General features: G+C 32.0%; 1 protein-coding gene and 1 pseudogene across 1 annotated transcript; one reads left to right on the top strand and one right to left on the bottom strand.

The window, feature by feature from the left end:
- Nucleotides 1–1201: 1201 nt before the first annotated feature.
- LOC145047338 (protein STRUBBELIG-RECEPTOR FAMILY 7-like) lies at nucleotides 1202–2600 on the bottom strand. Its single transcript, XM_078995593.1, has one exon. It carries the CDS (start codon nucleotides 2495–2497, stop codon nucleotides 1337–1339), a length of 1161 nt encoding a protein of 386 aa, XP_078851719.1. The 5' UTR covers nucleotides 2498–2600; the 3' UTR covers nucleotides 1202–1336.
- A 14358-nt stretch (nucleotides 2601–16958) lies between these two features.
- Nucleotides 16959–17656, top strand: LOC145046509 (uncharacterized; annotated as a pseudogene).
- The last annotated feature ends 4209 nt before the right edge of the window (nucleotides 17657–21865 follow it).

Here is a 21865-nt window from a genome sequence, read left to right as displayed (position 1 = left end):
ATCTGTGCTTTCGTTCATTTTTTTCGATTTTGAATGATTTTTTTTCGTATTTTATTTTTATGTGGCATCTTGTGATATTGTTTTGTATGAGATTAAAATGAACGTTGAAATCATAAAGTGAGATTAAAAGAAAACACAGATGGTCTTATGCCATTTATATGATTTCATGTTTGGAAGAAATGGTCAACCGATTTTTTTTTATAGCAAATATGAAATCTTATATGGTTAGATGATTCTATAGATTGTTTGACGAAACCGGAGGCGTGTTTGTCTATTTCGTGGTTTCGTTGGCTAGTTTTAGAAAAACCATAATTTCTGGCGTCAAGTAATTAACAAATTTGACTATTTTTATAAAATTTTCTTAAAATTTCAAATACTTTTATTGAAACCTTTTAGCCATATATATATATATATATATATATATATATATATATATATATATATATATATATATATATATATATATATATATATATATATATATATATATATATATATTCGCTATGTTTTTTACAATTTATTAGAAAATTTTCTAATAATTTTTTTTGAAAAAAAAACTCTCAATGTTAAAACTTAAACCTAAAAAGACCGGCAAACGAGTGTAGTTTTTAACTTTTCTATTAGACTAGAGAGAATGAGTACGGGCTAGGCCGCACTCCACCCACCACATCATCACACACACCGCCTTCTCGGTGCGGTCCAGGTACAGTCTAGGCCGCACTACAGCCTTCCAAGGGTGCACTCCCCTTTTCTCTCTCTCAACCAATCATTTTTCTTTCTTTTTCTTTTCTTTTCTATAGCCGAACCGTTTTTCGACTCCCACATTGTGGTTTCAAATTGATAAAATGAGAAAAAAAATATGAATTGGTATCTACGTGGAATAGAAGAGAATGCGGTTTCAATGTTCTTGTTTTTGACTCTTGTGTGAATCAATACTCATTAGGCCCTTTTAAGGACAAGAAAGGTGTCAAATTACATTCGTTCTTGTTTTTGACTCTTGTGTGAATCAATACTCATTAGGCCCTTTTAAGGACAAGAAATGTGTCAAATTCTCTTTTGCATACCATGTGGCTTAGTGTACAAGAAAAGACAGAAACGATATTTCAATTTCTTTTTTTAACTAAATCGGTTGTTTTAGTACTTAATTATATTTAAAAAAAATTATTCCTATTATGTTAAATAGCATTTAAAAATTTAATAGTAAAAAACAAAGGTAAAAGATATATACTATATAGGATACAATAAAATAGAGTGGTGTGGTACAAATATAAACTTTATTTAATTCTACCACTAAAAGTTAATAAACTAAAAAGGAAACAGAAAACATGGACTGACACTATGACTTTTGTTTCCCTTTCCCACCATATGCTTGCTGGCAAATCGACGATGATTTCTGCGATTTCAAGCAAAGCTGCGAAGATATCGGACAATTCTTCAGGCAATTGTCACCTAAGCTCCCTGAAACCGACGACGTTTTCGAGAAAAACTCCTTCGGTGGCAACCCGCTTAGGTAATTTCCGTCCAAAAACAACCTCTTCAACGTCGCCTTTTGGCTGAACTCCGGCGGAATCGGTCCACGTAGCTGGTTGTATCGGAGTGACAAAGACGACAACACAGGATACGCCGACAAGGTCACCGGTAGGTACCCGACGATTTTGTTGTACCCGATATCGACGGCGATGAGATTGCTATTAATGGGTTTTGAGATCTCAATACCTGTGAATCCGTTATTGGCTAGATTGACTTGCTGAAGAGATTGTTGGAGCAAGAACCAGCCGGGGATTGTTCCGGTGAGCGAGTTATCACTGAGTTCCACAACTTCCAGTTGGGTCAGGTCGTTAAATGACGGTTTTGGTAGGAACCCAGATAGCGAATTGGATTTAATTGCGAGTTCGAGTAGGTTTTTGGGGAGTTTAGGGATTGGTCCGGTGAGGTTATTGAAACTGAGGTCAAGACGCGTCAAAGGGAGTGAACTCAATGTGTTTGGCAACGACCCGGATAGTGAATTGTGAGAGATGTCTAGGGCTTGGATTGATTTGAGATTTGAAATGTCTGATGGGATGGTGCCGGAGAAGGAATTAGATCGGAGGTTAAGTGTTTGGAGATTGGGGAGAGAGAAGAGGGAAGTGGGGATTGGGCCGGAGAATTTGTTGTCAGAGATGTCGATTGTGATGAGTTGGGTGAGTTTGGAAACGAGTGGGGAGAGAGTTCCGACGTAACCGGCGCGATCGAAGGTGAGTTGGGTGACTCGATTGCCGGAGCAGGAGAGGCCGCAGAGGAAGTGGTCGACGTGATGGTAGGAGCAAGGATCAGAGGTGAAATTCCAGGAGGCTAAGCAAGAGTAAGAAGGGATGGTGGTGGGATCGATGGCGGCTTTTATGGCTTTGAGGGCGGAGACATCGGAGTCGAGGGTGGTGGTAGTGGCGTCGGTGGATAGGAGGAGAAGGAGGATGATGATGAACACAGAGGTGATGGTGGTGGTGATGGAGGTGGTCATGATAATCGAAAGATTAAATGGAGGGAATGAAGTATTTAGTGGTGTTGAAAGCGAGAGTTTTTATTGGGGAGGTTTTGGTAGTTGTGATTGGGTTGTGGGGTTCTGACACCAGTTGCCATTACCCTCTTGGATATTGAGGAATTTTACAATTTTTATACAATTGATAAAAGATAAAATTGTAAAAATGGTCTTGTTGGTAAATTTATTTCATTTTGGTACAAAGCCAAATGTTGTGTGCTATTCCTTCAAAATTGGATATATTGTAGAGTGTTGATTCTTTATATTTTTTGTGTTTTTGGTTCATATCCTAAAATGATGATTATATCCTTACCTTGTTTTTTTTAATTTTTTTTAATTTGAGTTCCAATTATTTTAATTAAAAAAAATAAAAAAAACTCATCAACCCCTCTTAAGTCAACACCCCATCCCCCCCCCCCCCTCTCTCTCTCTCTCTCTCTCTCTCTCCCTCTAATGTTGTTAAAGATCCATCACCAAACTTCAAAACACCCTCGGCCTTCAACCCATTGCCTCCACCATCGTCGACCATTGTCACGTCAAAAACTTCAATCAACCATCGTCACCACATCTTCCTACCTCGATAGATTCACATCCATAAAAATCCCTATCATATGAGGTGTTTGTGGTGGGACACGATTGGGGCACAATAGTCGCTTGACATCTAGTCTTTTCCGGCCAGATAGAGTCAAGGGAATCATTTCTCTCGGTATTCCATTATTTTCTAGATCCCTAATTAATCCAACTCAGTTATTCACCAAATAATTTGGAGATGATTTATATATCTCTCAATTCTAGTTTCTTCTTATTATTTCTTTCACTGTGTTTACATGGAGATGGATTTTATAAAGTTTAGGAAATTAATACATGAATTAGGAAGAGAAGAGAGGGCTTTTGTGAAATATGATTGCTTGATTGTAATCAATAAGTTTTTACAAGGGGTAAAGATAAAAATTCTATCGAAAATAGTTATTGGAGTCAAAGATATCAGATTTGAAAACTGGACAAAGGAAGTTATAGGAAGGAGCTTGTGGTGGCAAAGGATGCAGTGGTAATGAATGGCTTTACAAAAATCATTGGAGTTGTAGGAAGGGAAAGGGATAATGTTCTTGTGGCTTGCCTGTTATATAATTTCATCAATGATATTTGAGTTTAGTTTCTAGGTTTTTTCTAAGCATGATGTTTGGTTTTAATTTTAGGCTTTGATCACCACTAATATCACTTGGTTTAGATATAGGGAAGAAGGGGAGCAGGTGGTTGCTGTTTTCCAGCCTGTTTTATGTGGTTTTCGGTGTGGGTGTTTTGTGAGAGGGTGAGTGTGCATTCTTGACAGTGTGTTTATGCATGTTTAAAAAAAGATAGAAATAAGTAAATTCGGGTGGTGTAAGGCAGGTAGAGTTGAGATGGTGATGGTGGCGAACCAAGTAACTCCGGCGAGAATGGAATCTGCCGACAATGGTTACAAAGACGGATGATAGGAGAGTGGTTGTGATGATTTTGATTCTTTCCTACTTGGTACTATAACATAAATGAGAGGGTGGTTTGAGTTTTTATTTTATTTTTGTTGTTTTAAGTTAAACATAATTAAAATTAATTTAATTAAGGCATTTCAGCAGTTACAGAAAATGAAAAATATAAATTAAAAAGGCATAAAAGTAATTTTAAGTGTAAAGGGACCAAAATCACTAAAAAGATCCAATGTTGGACCAGTGGTGCACCAACATTTCGTTTTGGACCAAAAACACATAAATTTACCAACCATTGGGACCATTTTTGCAATTTTGTCTTGATAAAAATACAAAAATAGTTAAGTTTTTTAGCAAAAAAAAATAATAATAATAATAATAAAAATAAAATTAAATAAAATAAACCTCTAAATCTTTTTATTGATAAAGTTTGTTTGTGGTTTTGGTCATTGTTGAAACTAAAAGGATGATTTTACTCTTAATATATTTATTTTTCCTTTTTTCTTTTATTTTTTTAAAATTATTATTATTATTAAAAATAAAAATGGGTCTCTCTCTCTCTCTCTCTCTCTCTCTTTCTCTCTCTCTCTCTCTCTCTCTCTCATGTCACATAGGAACGTCACTGTTTGCCCTCTTCCTTGAAATGGGTATAAGCAAAAAAAAGAATCTAGGGCTATTTTGGAGAATCACTCAGCTCTAAGGTTGTAACCTTTTGAGTCCATCATACCCAAATCCATGGTCTTCAAAGCCTTGGAATTAATTGTCTTATGTTATTTAGATTGATTAAAAAAAGACCTAATGTTTTGATTGCTAAAGGAATCCATTCCATGGGTTGGTTTCTTTCCCATGATGTTAAAGTGAAAGATATGATTGAAGCTTGCATGCCTTCATACTGCTACAAACCCAAAACTTTTGTCTGGTTGATACTCCATCGTCTACCAACTCTAAATTTTGATATGGATTCACAAACTAAACCAAATTCCAAAACTTTACGCGACGACTTTAGACATAGATGCAAGTTTCTAGATGCAGCGGTTTAAACCTAGATGTAATCTCTGATTAAAATCTAACAAGTTTAGATCCAGATGCAGATGCAATCTCCGATTAACACATGTTTAATTCATAAATGGGTATAGATTTTTACTATAGATCCGACCTGATGATTAAGGGGATGACGTCCAAACTCCTTATCCCCATCCTTGCAAGTTGTTGGTCAAGTGGAGTACACTTTATCTGTTATTAATCTAGAGTTTGTTAACAACATCAACACCAATACACGTATTGGTTTTTCTAGGGGTGACAATTGATGACACGACACGACAAAAATACACGACACGAAACGAAATCAGGACAAAACTGTAATTTGAATTCGTGTTCGTGTCATGTATAAAAAACACGACGTCATGTCGTGTCGTGTTCGTGTTCAAAATTCGATACAAAATTGACACGATTTAGTATTTGTCAGTCGTGTTTTTCGTGTTTGTCGTGTTTATTGTGTTATGTATGATTAAGTATTAATTAAACAAATTAATTGTTATATTATGTCATCTTGTTCGTGTCATATGGTGTTTGTTATTTTTAAATCGGTTCATTTTCGTGTTACTTGAAAAAATACGATATCATGTCATGTCGCGTTCGTGTTACAAAAAATATTATCGTGTCGTGTCGTGTCAGACAAAAACATGACACGATGGCCCTATTTGCCACCCTTAGGTTTTTCATCCCATGGATCTTTGATATGGGCTTATTTAATTATGTATTTTAAGTCATTATCCTAATATATTTGTGTAAAAATGGTATATTTTAAGATATATGATATGTCACAGTTAAATCGAAGCCTGGAATGCAAAAGGAAGATAAATGAGCTAAAAAGATACAAAAGGATGTTGTTGGACAACTTGACCCCTCATCAGTGTTTTGACAATATCCCATGACTCGTAACTCTGATTGATTTGATTCAAGATGTTCTAAAAACCAGACAAAATTTCGGATGACTTTCATGTTTGTCAAAAATCCAAGTTCACAGTTTCCATGTCGTGGCAAAGTCATTTCCACAGCGTGGAAAATTTAAAAAATCTTGAACATTCTGAATGCAGTTCCCACAACGTGGTAAGTTTTTCTTCACACCATGGCGATGATGAAACAAATAAATAGAGCCAAAAATTAGCCTTAATGACATATATTTAACCGTAATTCATTCCCTATGAAAAATAAACCCCAAAAGTGTAGTTTTAAGGGTTTATAAGACGGTCATAGAGCCATTAAATTGATATGGAGTGAAGATCATCTGAAGGATTCGAGAACAAATTCATGTCGGGGATCATTCAGTTTGCTTTATGATCACGATTAATTCTCCAATTGTGTTCCTTTTGTTTTTATTATTTGAATTTAAGTGTTAAAACCTTTTGCTTTTTGTTAAATATTAGAAGAATCATGAGATTTTGGATTAAATTGCATATTTGGTTTGGTTATTCTTATTTAATTTATTGTTTCAATTTTTATTAAAGATCCATATGTGTTAAAGATCATTGTTTTATTACCTATTGTTGAGTTTATGTGATTAGAAGACCAATTAGTTGTATATTCTTGAATCATAGTTGTTTTATTACCATAAAATGATTGTGACTAGTATTAGATCAAAACCTAATTAAGGTTAGGTTAGTAAAGCTATGAACTTTTAATATGTGTGCATGTTTTGGATTACCATTCTTAGCATGATTTAATTCTAATAACCTTTAGGATTAATAAAAATTGAATCTTGCATGATATGAACTAAACAATGAATTTAAGGATGATTAATTTGATGATGATGAAATTAAAAGCCCTTATAGTCTAATAGTATTTGTGTATGGACCAAATACTTAAATCAATTTAGGAATAAATGAATAAAGAATAAAATATTATTGCACTAAGGTAATTAACCATTATTTTGAGATGAAATCCAGTCTGAACCAAAGTATTCGAAGTGATTTTCTTTTCATTCACTTTGTCTAGTTAGTTTAGTTGTTGATTTAATTGAGTTTTTATAATAAAAACTCATTTTTACTGATTTCATTTATTTAGTATAACCTATAATAAAAATTCTAATATTAATTCACAACCGCTCCCCTTGAGTTCGACATCCTTGCTTATCAAAACTATAATACACTCGATCAGGTTCACTGTCTGTAAGGTATAGTTTGGATACAACAGACTAGGAATTATAAATAAAAAACTGGTGTATTAAAATAATACATCAATCTTAAATGCGTTATAATGCTAATTTTGATATTAAATATCTACCGATGGAGGTGTGATTCACAGCCACCTCTGATAGGATAAAACTTTTCTTTCGGGATGGCTTTCATTTTGAATCAAATATAAACCCAGAAACAATAATACACATGCAGTAGTTGTAAGTGATAACTCGATAGATGGATGTGAAATTTTGATTAAGAAGGAAGAGATGAAGAAGATGAATTGTTCTTCTTAGGTAAAAAGAAAAAAGGATATGGGGTTATACGTTGGAGGGAGAGGGGGAGAATATATATATATATATATATATATATATATATATATATATATATATATATATATATATATATATATAGAGAGAGAGAGAGAGAGAGAGGTGTGCCCATATTTTAATTTAATAAAACATTAAATTAAATAGAAAAAACATAAAAAAAAGATCACGATGGCATACTAGTCATTTCAGTTTACCGATCCACCAAAACCACAATCAAAATTGCTCAAAAGGACCACCAATCCCAAAAAAAAAATTAAGGTTTTGATAAAAAAAATGCATACCACAATAATCATTTCAGTTTATCAATTAACCAAAACCAAAACCATAGTTGATCAGAAGGACCACTAATCCAAAAAATTAAAGTTTGTATCAAAATCTAAAAAAAATGCATACCATAGGAACCATTTTTGCAATTTTATCTATAATATTTATATAATTCCCCGTAAAAAGGTATTGATATTAAAATTTGTAAATGAGATCAATATTATCATATGATATTACCATACTAGAATTAGAGACATGTATCAAAGTTAGGTCATTTTTGGTATATTAGTTGAAAACTAAACTTTAGCTAAAAGCCTAAAATATTATTTGATAGATGATAAACTAAGTTATTAAATTAATAACATTTGATAAAAATATTAGATTTTTATGTAAAATAACATAAATGAACATGTATATATGACTAAAAGTAAAAAAGAATAGATATAACTAAGAGTATATTTGAAGGGAAAAGGGAATATACATTACAGCCCCACCTAAGCTTAGGTACTAAACCTCTTGAAAATACATTGTTTTACTATATAAAGATCACGGTTAATGAATTCACGGTTAATACTTCAAGATGTAAATTCAAGATCGACACAATAGGGTTTAGGGTTTAGGTTTAGGGTTTAGGTTTTAGATTTAGGGTTTAAGGTTTAAGCTTAGGGTTTAGGGTTTAAGGTTAGGGTTTAAGCTTTAGGGTTTATGGATTAGATTTAGGGTTTAAATTTAGGGTTTAGGGTTTAGTAATGTTCAATTGGGTGAAGTAATAAACGATAATTGAGGAAAGAAAACAAAGATGGTAAAATAATAATGAAAGAAAGAAATGTTATGGAGGATGATATATTTACCAAGTGAAACCAAACCGGACAAATTTAGCATGTTAAAACGACATATTTTAGAGGTTTAGTACCTAAGCTTAGGTGGGGCTGTAATGTATATTCCATATCCCCATATTTGAAATAATTTAAAAAAAAGTTATTAGTAAATTACATGAATGGTCCCTATGGTTTATGGTGATTGCCACGTTTGATCCATAACCTATTTTTTTTAATTCGGAGATCCTTACTGTTTATTTTTGTTGCGCACTTGGTCCATGTCTTACTTCAAAAGACTATTTTATCCTTGATTTTTTAATTTATTTAAATAAACACTCCAACCTACTTCCACCTCACCTCATGTTATATTACATACCTCACATTATTTAAATAAATTAAAAAATCAAGGATAAATAGTCTTTTTAGGCAAAACAGGGGCCAAACACACAACAAAAACAAAGTGTAGGAACCTTCTGAGTTGAAAAAATAAGTTAGGGACCAAACGTACAAATTACCGAAAACCTTAAAAGACCATTCATGTAATTTACTCAAAATCTTATAAACTTGTCAAAAATTATTGAATGCAGCTTATAAGCTAAAATAAGATATCTTTGTGGTTTTACCAAACAATAAACAATAATCTAACTTATTTTATCGAACAAGATCCTACTTTAAATGGTAAAAACATCTTTTTACTATATGGCAATAAAAAAATTAGGCGATCAATTTTTAGAAACTATAAGGACTAATCAGTAATCACGCTAAAAATAAAACAAAATACCATCTTCTATAGTTATAGTGAATTATCATGTTTTGACAAACCATGGGCCATTCATTTTTTTCTTTATTTTATAAAAGCATGATACAGGATTGTTTATTTTCCATCGGTTTCAAATAACAACTATTAACACTTATTAAATTTATTAAATTTAACAAATTAGGGCTAGTCCACTTGACTAACATAGTGTCTGACAAGGAGTTACTAACAAGAAAGTTCTGGGTTCTATGTCAGACATATACTAATCCGCCGTTCAGTATATATATCTTTACTATCTTATAAAAGAAATCTAACTATTTCTAAAAATAGATTGATTATAATAATAATATTTTTTTAAAACGTCCAAATGATGAAGCTGATAGTACAAGTAACCATTAATAAAATAATATTAAATTTTGACCATATTTTGAATTCAAAAATTTATCATCAAATCTCCTTATATTTCTCAGCAATTTGATATGGTTCTCTCAAATTCCAGATTCATTCAAATTTTGAATCCTTTTAGATATCCTTAAATTTAGCATGTTGATTCAAATATCCCTCCAACCGCATATACTTCTTTGTTCTCTCCTCTGCTATAAAGCTCACCGTCCAGGAACAAAAAATGACTTCATCTCCCAAATAACACCATAGTTTGATTATTTTATCTTCGACATATACTTTCTTTTGTAACATAACATTTTTGTAGAGGAAACATATCACCGAAAAAATTTACACGCCCCGGCGCTTTGCGCGGGTATACTACTAGTATATATATATATATATATATATATATATATATATATATATATATATATATATATATATATATATATATATATATATATAAACTCATTAAATTTAATTTGTGCAAATAGCTATTAATGGAAATGAATGACATTTAAAAATTTTGATTTAAAAACAATAATATATATATATATATATATATATATATATATATATATATATATATATATATATATATATATATATATATATATATATATATATATATATATATATATATATAAACTCATTAAATTTAATTTGTGCAAATAGCTATTAATGGAAATGAATGACATTTAAAATTTTTGATTTAAAAACAATAATTTAAATATTGAAATATCATATTATAAAATAGTATCAAGATTTTGTGCAACATGATTCTCTGAATATTTAGTGTATTATAATCTGCAAGAGTGGTGTATGGAGTTGGGATTCACAAAAAAAGGGCATATTAAGAAAAGTTGGTGAACCTCTTCGCTATTAATATAACAACTTTTCAAATGTTAATTTTATTAGAATAATTTTTAAAATGAACAGAATATATAATTTAAAATATAATATTTTATATAATGTTGGAAATATTTTAATAGTTATGCAAAATTATTATTAATTTTTCTCAGAAGAAGAAACTGAATGTTTATTTTAGAGTGGGAAAAATAACTCGTAGCTCGTAACTTCATTTATTACATAGTTGGAATATACTCCATTTTAATTGTTCCGACAAATTGACAATGTTAATTTTATATGGTACCTTTTATTTATAAGTATTTTTTCTTTCATTTTGTTAGGCTGCGTCTTTGTAAACAAAGGATTGATGAACTTGAGCTCGTTGCAGAAAGTAGAAAGCAGCTTGCTGTCTGTGGCCGAGACCAGTGAGAGGAGGGATTGTAAACATCGTTTGGCTAAGAATGACATGATACAAAAAGCTAGAAACAATTGGATCTGCGATGGTGATGAGAATTCCAGTTTCTTTCACAATTCCATCAAAATAAAAAAATAGGAGGAATAACATTCACGGTATCATGGTCAACGGATGTTGGATCACTGATGTAGAGTCAATTAAGCTTGAAACTTGGAAATTTTTCATGGATAAATTTCTCGAGTGCAGGAGTTCTCGTCCCGCTCTTGGTAATCCCAACTTCTTGAAACTTTTCTGATGTGGATAGATGCTTTTTAGAGAATCCATTCGAGTTAGAAGAAGTCAAGGAGGCTGTCTGGAGTTGTGGTGGCAAGAAAGCACCGGGGACCGATGGTTTTATCGTGTGTTTTATCAAGCATTTTTGGCAGGTGATGCAAGATGATGTTATGCGGTTCATGAAGCACTTCGAACAATTTGGATGTCTTTCTCGAGTGGCAATTTTTTTACGTAGTCGCCAATTTTTTTACATAGTTTCCGGTTTTTTTACGTAGTGGCACAATTGGTAAAAGAAAACCAAAAAATTTACTATTATGTACGCGGGAACTAGGTTTTGTTTGTACCACACCGATCACCTAGTAAAAACTGCCCCTGAAACCGTTGCCCCTAACCACCACCTCATTTCTTTCTCTTCCTTTTCCTCTTTCTCAACTCTGACAATCACCAGGCGCCGCCTTTCACCTTTGACAACCCCTACCACACCAAATCAAATGATACCATCCAAAACCAAAATGTGTCTAAAATGAAAGTCCAAAAATCAAAGCCAAAGCCTAAGCTAAGTGCAAAAACCCAGATGCAAAATAAGGAAGAACATGGTAGTGGTAGCCCCGGCAACTATCACACCCGTAAATTGGAACGACGGAAATGTTCGGGGGCGGAGGACGCCATGTACAGTATCACAACAATTGCATAATAGTAATCAAAGTAACAACAACCATTGTATTGATAACATAGTATTTACATTGTGTTCAAAACATTACTTGTTTAACATTAAAATTATAGCAAAAGATAAGACGTAAAGCTACTATGACTCATCGCGTAATGCCCAAGATGGTACTTGTCTACTAACTTTCCTGAGAATACAAGTGATTTGAAAAAGTATCAAAATTAAAGTTGGTGGGTTCATAAACATTTTTGTTTTAGAAAATAAGTTCTTTGTTCATTGTAAATGTTCGTGTGTTCTTCCAGAAAATCCAAGATTTTCTTAGTGAATAAGTTATACTCTTAGTACTTTGAGACCAAGAAGTATAAGTTTCTTATGTTTGTACTCTGTGATTTGAGCTTCTGATTCGTTTAATTTGTATGATCCATACTCTTATCTCCTATGATTGCTTAGTGTGTACAATTAAAAGAAATCAATAACAAACATACAATCAATTGAGTAATTCTTCCTTAAGCCCACAACCAAACAAGAAATAGGAAGAAAGACGAAAATCATACATTTCACTGTCTATCGGATATTATTTATATATAACTCTGATGTATATGCTAAAGAATCATAGAATTAACAATTAATGGTCATTTATGTTATACTAGTTTGTAAATAAGTACCGAGTCTTTTGTAAAAATGTTCCTAGTTTCACCCACTCTATTGTAAAGCATTGTTTTTTATAAGTAATCGCATTTGTTTTCAGAAAGTTGAATTGTAAACTATCTATGGGTAAAATAATGGTTATCCTAGAAAATCTTGTATTTTCCATAAAATCGTTATGTAGTCTTAAACGTTCCAATACTGAAAAGTACAAGTATAATTGTCATACTAACTTAATGATACGTAGTTTTATTCGTAAGTAAAACTAGTTGAAGTTGTGTTTTCTCTGAAATCCGAATGTAAAGTTAATATTCAAAGAAAATTATTTGAAACTATATTATTCGTAAATATGTTGTTGTTTTCACCTTGTGAGTTCTTATGACCATACTAACCCAGTCGGCTGATTGCGACGTTCTTCAGGCATCGGAATGTTAACGACATTTGTCACCCCAGGCCTGTCGGTCTAACTGTAGCTAACAGTCGAGGTGTGAGATTGTCAATCTCAAATAGATCTATACACAAATATCTCGCTCTCCCTACAAGAGATTATGACTATAAGTCAATACTTTTACCCGTACTTAGATAAGTACACGAAGACGTCTCACAAATTGATTCAAAGTGTTGATAAGTAATAACTGAAAACCCTTTTTGTTTATATGTTAACCTGTACTTTGTAAAATAGTATCTTTGTTCCATAAATTATACATATTATAGTTTATAAGTTTGTTTTCGTGTTTGTTTGAAATTCGTTGCGTCTTAACATGTTTTTTTTAAATCATTTGTAAATTCAATAATAACAATATTTTATGTATTTAGTAAAATACACGTTTAACTGTATATTATGGTAAGAAAATATAATAAGCAATTTATATTTTTAAACACAAGATTACTTGTGTTTTACTTGTATCCCCCCCCCCCCCCCCCCCTAAAACAATTTAAAAATCGTGAAAACTAGGGGTATGAACTCACCTCGAATGTGTGTGCTAGTTCGGACGCAAATTGATTGCGAAGGATCCCCGTGTTAGAATACGTGATTTAGCCGTATCCTAATAATATTTATAAACGATATCGTATTTAAATTAATAAGATATTAGTTTAAATAATAATGATTTAAATAATAATTAAAGTGTTAGACAACACTTATGAGAAATACTTATAAATGCCTTAGGAATTATGTGGAATAGCTCTAGGCGTTTTCGGTGAGCAAGGAGGAGTTTGCGGTGAGTGTTTGGGTGTTTTTGGTTAGAAGCTTGAAGATTTGAAGATATTGATGAATGTTCTTGGTGGAAAAAAGAAGATCCGGGTAGAAATCCCTTGAAGATATGAGGTTTACGGATGATACTTGAGAGTAGGGATGTCAAAAACCCCCGTGAGACCTCGAACCCGTACGGGACTAAATTTTTAAAAAAACTGGGAGCGGGGGCAAAATTAAACCCCACTTATTTTCGGGATCGGGGGCGGGAATTGGTATTTCCGTCCCGTACTCCTGCGGGGGTCCCGCTTGTACATTTATGTAAAAAATATATATTTAATATAAAATACAAATACAAAATAGATTTTCTAATTTTAGGTTTAGGTTATGTTTTACTTTACCATTTCCAATTAATGGATATTAAAGAGGTAGTGAATTGATCATATAATTTTGTACATGTTAGTATTTTATATTTGTAGTATTGGATTTGTCGTGTTTTATATTTATAAGATTGTTAGAATTATCATTTTGTAATGTTGGGTTCGTAATGTTGGATTTTTAATTTTTTAGTTTCTAAAGATTAGGTTTTAAGCTTTTAAAGTTGTTAAAAATAATATTTTTAGTCTAAACCATAGTAGTTGTTTAGAAAAAAAAAATCGAATTTAAGCCTATAAACCGGGGGAACCGGGGGCGGGACCGGGAGCGATGGAGGTAACCGGGGGTGGGACCGGGGGCTATGTAAGCGGGGGAGCCGGGAGCGGGGGTACCAACTGATTTCGGGGTGGGAGCGGGGGCAGCTATTTCCGCTCCCGATTGGCCCCGTTGACATCCCTACTTGAGAGCAAAAGTGGAAGTGCTTACGATTGGGACATTGAGAAATAAATTGGGTTTGCGGCAAGACACTTATAAATAAGAGGGGGTTTTGGCCTTAAAGGGTCTCTAGCTTTGGGTTTTCGGTTTCTAATTGGGCTTTTAGAGATGTTTTCGGTCATAACCTTTTCACAATTGAGATTTCGGTCACACATGGACTGAAAACACCATTTGATCTTTATTTCCAAGCCGTAAAGCTATTGCTTCTATAACTATTGGACCAAAAACTAAAAGATCCTTGGATCTTAGACCGAAAACTCATATATGGGAGGTTATTTCATGTTTTAAACTTTTAACTTTTAAGTTATGTTGACATATATTAGTGTAAATCAACTTAGGTTTCTAACCATACTTAGTTATTAACTTAAAAACATGCCCTTAAGGCATTTGAGGATACATTGCAACAAGGATTGCAATGTGGTTTTACTTGTACTTGGTTAGGGTTTAGACCACGTTAGTTCTAAAAATTTTGGGTTGTGACATCAACTCCGCACACACAACGTCGATCTCACACACAGACGAATAGAAAATGCATGAAAGAGAGAAAGAGGGAATAGATGGGTCAAAGTATTCTTTTAAAGGATGTTTGGTACAGGGAAATAAAACCAAGGAAAAGGAATTGATTCTCTTTCTCTTGTTTGGTTAATGTAAAAAGTAAGGAATTTAGAAATAAACCAATTTCTTTTCCATTAAAACAATTCTCTATTTTTAAGAGAGAAAATTAAAGAAAACAAAAAGGGGCGTGCGTCGAGAATCAGAAAAAAAAAAAAGCGGAAAAATCATTTTACCCCCCCCCCCCCCCCAATTTGATTCCCGTTAGATGCAGATCCTGATTTTTCAAACGAAGCATTGGATTTTCATGCAGTCGCCCCACGTAAGTGATACAAATTATTCCCATTGTCCTACACACGCCGTATACGATTTGTGTTGATCGATTCACGCTTCATTGGGTCTTTGCAGCACCTTCTTAGTCGAGTTTGGCACCAGTTTATTCCAATCAAAGGTAAGACTGCACTATTCAGTTTTAATTTTGCTATGATTTTGCGTAGGTCAAATTTTGTCTTTATTTTTCAACGACTCATGGTTTTTCAATATATTAATCTTTTGAATTGAAATTCAAACGAAGTCATTTTGTTTTTCAATTATGCTTGCTTTTGAATTAAAATTCATGAATTATGTTTTTCAATATATTAATCTTGCAATTGAAATGGTAATTAGGGGACCAAATTATAAGAAAAGTCTATGACAATTTTGTTGTGCAAATTGTATACTTAGTATGTTTCACATAAATAAATTATAAATGTCTAACTTTGAACCATCAAAAAATATGCATACGATTTCGGAATGGGGCGTTTCTTTTTACGAGATGGTTGCCCTTTGTCTTGTCTACATGTTAGGATAAAAACATAGCTGAATTGGTTAAGTTTTGGCTAAGTTATACAACCGTAAACAGGGGATGTTATGATTCTTTTTTAACTATTCAGTACTTTTTAGAAATTTTGTCCAACTTTGAACCATCATAAAAGCTTCATACAAGCTCAAAATGATGCGATTTTTTTCTCAAACCGTACTCCTCTATCTTATCTACATTTTGGAATAAAAAAACAGCTTAATTGGTTAAGTTTTGGTTGAGTTATACAACCACAAACAGGGGCTATTATGATTGTTGTATGATATTTCAACACTTTTTAGAAATTTTGTCCAACTTTGAACCATCATAAAAGCTTCATACAAGCTTAGAATGATGCAATTTTTTTTCAAATTGTACCCTTATGTCTTTTCTGCATTTTAGAATAAAAAACAACTTAATTGGTTAAGTTTTGGTTGAGTTATACAACCACAAACATGGGTTGTTATTATTGTTGTATGATATTTCAACACCTTTTATAAATTTTGTCCGACTCTGAACCATCATAATACTTTCATACAAGCTCGGAATGATGCACTTTTTTTTTTCAAATTGTACTCTTCTGTCTTGTCTATGTTTTAGCATCAAAAAACAGCTTAATTGGTTAAGTTTTGGTTGAGTTATACAGCCACAAACAGTGGCTATTATGATTGTTGTATGATATTTCTGCACCTTTTATAAATTGTGTCAAACTTTGAACCATAATAAAAGCTTCATACAAGCTCGGAATGATGCAATTTTTTTTTCACATTGTACTCCTCTGTCTTGTGTATGTTTTAGCATAAAAAACCGCTTATATGGTTAAGTTTTGGTTGAGTTAGACATCCCCAAACTTAACCAATTAAGTTAAATTACTATTTCAAACGCCAAACTTCATTGTTAAATTGAATTACTATTTCAAGCATCTATTATGTAAATTTTTTTGTAGACATGACAGGGCAAAACAAAAATACATGGACTACTGAAGAGGATGCAAAGTTAATTGAAACATTGCTGGAGTTACATGTATCCGGAAAATATGGTGTTGCCGACAACAGATTCAAACCCGGTTATTTGAAGGCAGTGCAACAATTACTAGATGTAAGTCTTCCTAACTCGGGTTTAAAAGCAGAGCCTGATATTAAATCTAGGATGAAGACATGGAAAAACCATTTCAACATCGTGCACGACATGGTATATGGAACAAACACGAGTGGATTCAGTTGAGATACAGATAAATGTTGTGTTACTGCCGATGTTGAAGTTTGGGATGAGTACATAAATGTACTATAGTGATTATGTTTGTAGTATTTTTAGCACCATTAAAACATATTGTAAATGAATAGTAACCAATTAATTTTGTGCCATTCTTGTAGAGTCATAAAGGTGTTGCATGTTTTCGCGATAAACCATTTCCCCAATTTGATAACCTATGTAAAATCTTCGAGAAAGTTAGAGTTACTGGTCATGGAGCTACTGATCATGGTGAAGATGTGACTGAAGAGACACAAAGAAACTTACATGTTGATGTGGAGGGGTTGGAAGAGATTGTTGAAGAGACGCAACAAACTGCTCATGTCAATATAAACGCAAAAGGCCTCCAATGGATGACATATAAAGCTCTTAAAAGGAAGCACCGAAAGAAATGAAAGAGACTTTCAAGGTGGTTGGTGAAAAACTTAATGAAAAAAATATACAATATAGGAAGGCAAGAAAATAAAAAATCATGTGATATGATATATAAAGTTATCGAAGATACACAACGCATGCCAAATACCAATGTCAAACAAGGAATTAAGGCGATTGACATGCTTAGCAAAGATCAATTTCGTGCCCGGACGTTTTTTAAGATGACAGAAGAATAAAAGATATGTTACATGGAAATGATTGGGGATGACTCAATATCATGATTAAGTTATTTTAAGTTATGTTTTTTTAACGAATATTGAAATTGATTCTTTGCACATTCTCTATTAGACATAGTTATGTTTTTTTAGTTGTTAGAAATATTGAGTTATACTTGTTGCACATACATTGGACATAGTTTTTGAATTTAAGATTTGCATATTTCTTTAAAAATCTATTTGTAAATTATTCTTTTATATTAGAAATATGTTTTCCAATACAAGATGTATAAAAAGTAATATTAATTTATTAGAAAATAAATTATTTAGTAACAATTAATATTTAAAAAAAATTAATAACATAAAAGATGCATATTTTGACTAATTAAGATGTATATCATAATGCATTTTTATGAAAAATGTTTTTTGAAAATGAATAAACAAGGTAAAAAAAACTCATTTCCATTTCATTGATTAATACAACCAAACAAGAGAAATGATTCTAAAAAACATTTTCCTAGTGGATTCACAGTTCTACCAAACAGGGGAGTCAATTCTCTTTCTCCAGCTTAATTCTCTTTCTCTGTATTTTCATTCTCTGCAGTAATTCCATTTCTCTCTACCAAACGCACCATTAGAGTCGCTGAAGGGAGTAATAGACAGATGGGGAATGGGTGTCGGAGATCAGGCTGCCCAACAGTCGTGACTTGTGATGATTGTGGGCCTTTCCCTCTTCTCATTTTGATCAACAAACCATAACCAACTAAATCACAGCTTCCTTGTTGCCTTATGATTTGTTGATTTGTTGCGGATTGAGAACAGGTAAATGTTGATGGTGGTGGAGCAATGATTATGAACATCTGGTTTCATGGAGTGGATAATCTATGGAGAAGATGGTTGAATCTTGTTGCAGGTTTTAAGGCTTCAAGATGATATGGTGATGGGGCGCCGATGGTGGGAATTGATGATAATGAGGAGATGAAGGTAGGAGTTGGGGAAACGGAAGGGGGTACTTTTTTATTTTCTTTTTTATTTAATCTAAAAATGATAATATAAATAAAAGGAAATGGAAAAAGAAATTAATAAGGACAAAATAGTTATTTCATATTAGTAGGGTTGAAGCACACAAGTTTATAATAAATAAAGGACGATTCGAATTAATTTTTTAAAATAAAGATTAAATGTGCTTTTTGGCATATATACATAAAGGACGATTCATGTAATTTACTCTAGAAGTTTATCGTTAGGTCCATCATGTGGAAATTATTTGGTTTAGATTTTGATTAGGTTTATCATTTGAAAATTTTTGTTTTGATTTTCATTAGGTTTATCATGTGCAAACTGTAGAAGCAAGCTAAATCACTAAAAGCTATTTAAATGTTTTCTAATAATCAAAGATACGAAAAGATGTAGCTTGTTGTAATGAAGGGTTTTATTTTTATTTTTTTTATTTTATTTTTTATTTTTTTAATCTCAATTTTCCAGAGCTAAAACATGCACGAAAGATGCTCTAGTGGCTATGGATAGAGACAACGATGATGAGGATGGGCAAATGATACAGTAGCAAATGTTTAACGATGCAGGTATAAAGAGGATTATGGATTAAGTGTAGGACATTGCTCTCTTTATAAAATTATTGTAACTAAATAAATAAAATTTTGTTAAAAACAAATTAATTAGGGGCAAAAACCCTTTTTACGTATGATAATGTAACAAAATAAAGTATAATAGACCATCCGAACAAAAAAAAAAAAGAATTAAGGACTAATAGAACAAATTATCCTAAACCATGGAGACATTCATATAATTTACCCTATCATTTATTAGAACCGAAATTGTAGAATAAACTTTTTTGATTGACTATTAAAAAAAACAAAATAAATAAATATTTTTTAATTAATTAATTGTTGATTTATATTGTTACTTATAAATTATTTTGATTAAACCTTGTTTAGCAAATTAAATATTAAATATTTTCCAATCATGTGTTACCTTTATGTGTCATCTTAATTGTTGCATAAGAATTTAGACATTTAACAAAAACAAAATATCTTTATTAAACCGTGTAGTAAATTACAAGTCGTCATGTAATATTATTATTCGAGCCTTCTAAAAAAACCTAATTAAAAAAGTGTTGAAAAGGATATTTTAAATTACTTTGGAAATACCCAAAATCACTTGCATGTTGCTATACTTTCGCTTCTTATTGGTATAATTGTAAACAAATCAAACGAACACAAATGCAAGTTGTTCATGTTCGTTTGTTTAAGTTAACCGAACAAACGAACAAATATGAATTGATAAACGAATCAGTTTTCTTGTTTATGTTTGTTCATTTAATAAATTATATTGCTCATGTTTATTTATTTATGTTCGTAAGCATGCTAAACGAATATAAATAAACGAAGATAAATGAATATAATTAAATATATGATATATTAATGTAATCAAACACAATTGAACATATATGAATATAAGATGAACTTACATGAACGAACATAAACGAACATTAATGAACATAGTTGAAAGAATGAGACCAATGCTCATGTTCGTTCATTTAACCAAATGAACAAGAACTTGTATTCATGTTTATTTGTTTATTAAATAAACAAAATAAACGAACTTTCCGTCGAACAGTTCACGAACGGTTCGTTCAGTTCGTTTACATGCCTACGTATTGGAATTATATGATTGAAAATAGTAAATGCATCTTCTTGAGTTAGCATAAACCAATCCTAAAATAATAAATAATAAATAATAAATAAATAACTATTGAAATCTCCAATTGCATGAAATCGGTCTGAAAACGTATTCCACTGTGGCGATATGACATTGTAGTATGGTCACTTCTAACACAAACCAAAGTCACCCTATTGAATTCGAACCCTTCGAATATGCTCCAGAAAGAAAGCCAATCTGAACTCCAATCCCAAATCAAAACGCAAGCCGAGTCTTAAAGATGGACATCCCTAATAGAGATTGAGATTCGAAAGTAAGAAAGATGTTAACACATGCATGAGTTGACATATAGGAGGACTCTAAGGTCAACAAGGACCAAAAAGGTCTGATCTTTTTGAATCGAGTTCTTAAACGTTTCCTTAAAGAAATGGATAAATGTGATTACCAAAAAAATGACAAAATATACATGAAATAGGGTAATATAAATAAAGATGTAACATTATTTGTTGTTTTGTTTAACAGGTTGAAAAAGCCAATGACAATAAAGTGGTCAAAGTGATGCAACCATTTTAAATAAGGTGCTCAAAATGTTCCGATTTGAAAAGTTTCAAACATATTGAGTTTTGAAATATTGTTAAAGATTGTTCAAATGGTGTGCATTATGAATGGATGAAGCACATGTGGGTGATTCTAAAAGATAAAAAAAAAAAACATATGATTTCGACTAAATTATGTCGTCACATGCTTATGCCCTGGTTCGACCTTAATGACGACAACACAGTTGAGATTCCACCACCTACCCGTCCAGTGAGAAAAGACAAAACCAAATAAAAGGAAGAATGTAAATCGTCAACTTCGAGTAGTAGAAACCGTTTTGATGAGCAACAAGAAATTCTGAAATCTAACAATAAACTTCAAAACAATTATTAATTGTCTTTAATAGATATGATACAAATATATGTTATATATTATAAAAAACTAAATAAATCCATATTACTTGACTCTTCAAAAAAGTTAATCAAACCATTTAACAAATATGGATTTCATATATCCCAAACGGGAGAATATTAATATCCATCCACCTTAAGAAGTTAGTTTAACGAACTTCTAACTTGATCTTGTCGTTATCCCTAGTCTTCCTTTAAATCATATATCTCAAGCGTTGGTGTGAAATCTTTGCAATTTTCATCAAGGTGTTCTTTGATTTTTCAGAAAAGTCATTTTTGACCATTTCTTGCTGCACCGCGCAAAACTCGGTCTTTTGTAGTTGTTTATTTTTTAGAAGACTTCTAACTTAAAAACTGTCGTTCGTGTGATACATGGTGCAACACTTGA

This window comes from Lactuca saligna, chromosome 5 (assembly GCF_052625555.1).
Source record: "Lactuca saligna cultivar CGN05327 chromosome 5, ASM5262555v1, whole genome shotgun sequence".
In the NCBI taxonomy this organism is placed as follows: Eukaryota; Viridiplantae; Streptophyta; class Magnoliopsida; order Asterales; family Asteraceae; genus Lactuca; species Lactuca saligna.
The sequence above is the reverse complement of the archived record's forward strand: the minus strand, read 5'-3'. Positions and strand labels throughout refer to the sequence as shown.

Excerpts from the sequence above, each read along its gene's own strand:
- LOC145047338 (XM_078995593.1), bottom strand. The coding sequence starts at position 2,497 with ATGACCACCTCCATCACCACCACCATCACCTCTGTGTTCATCATCATC.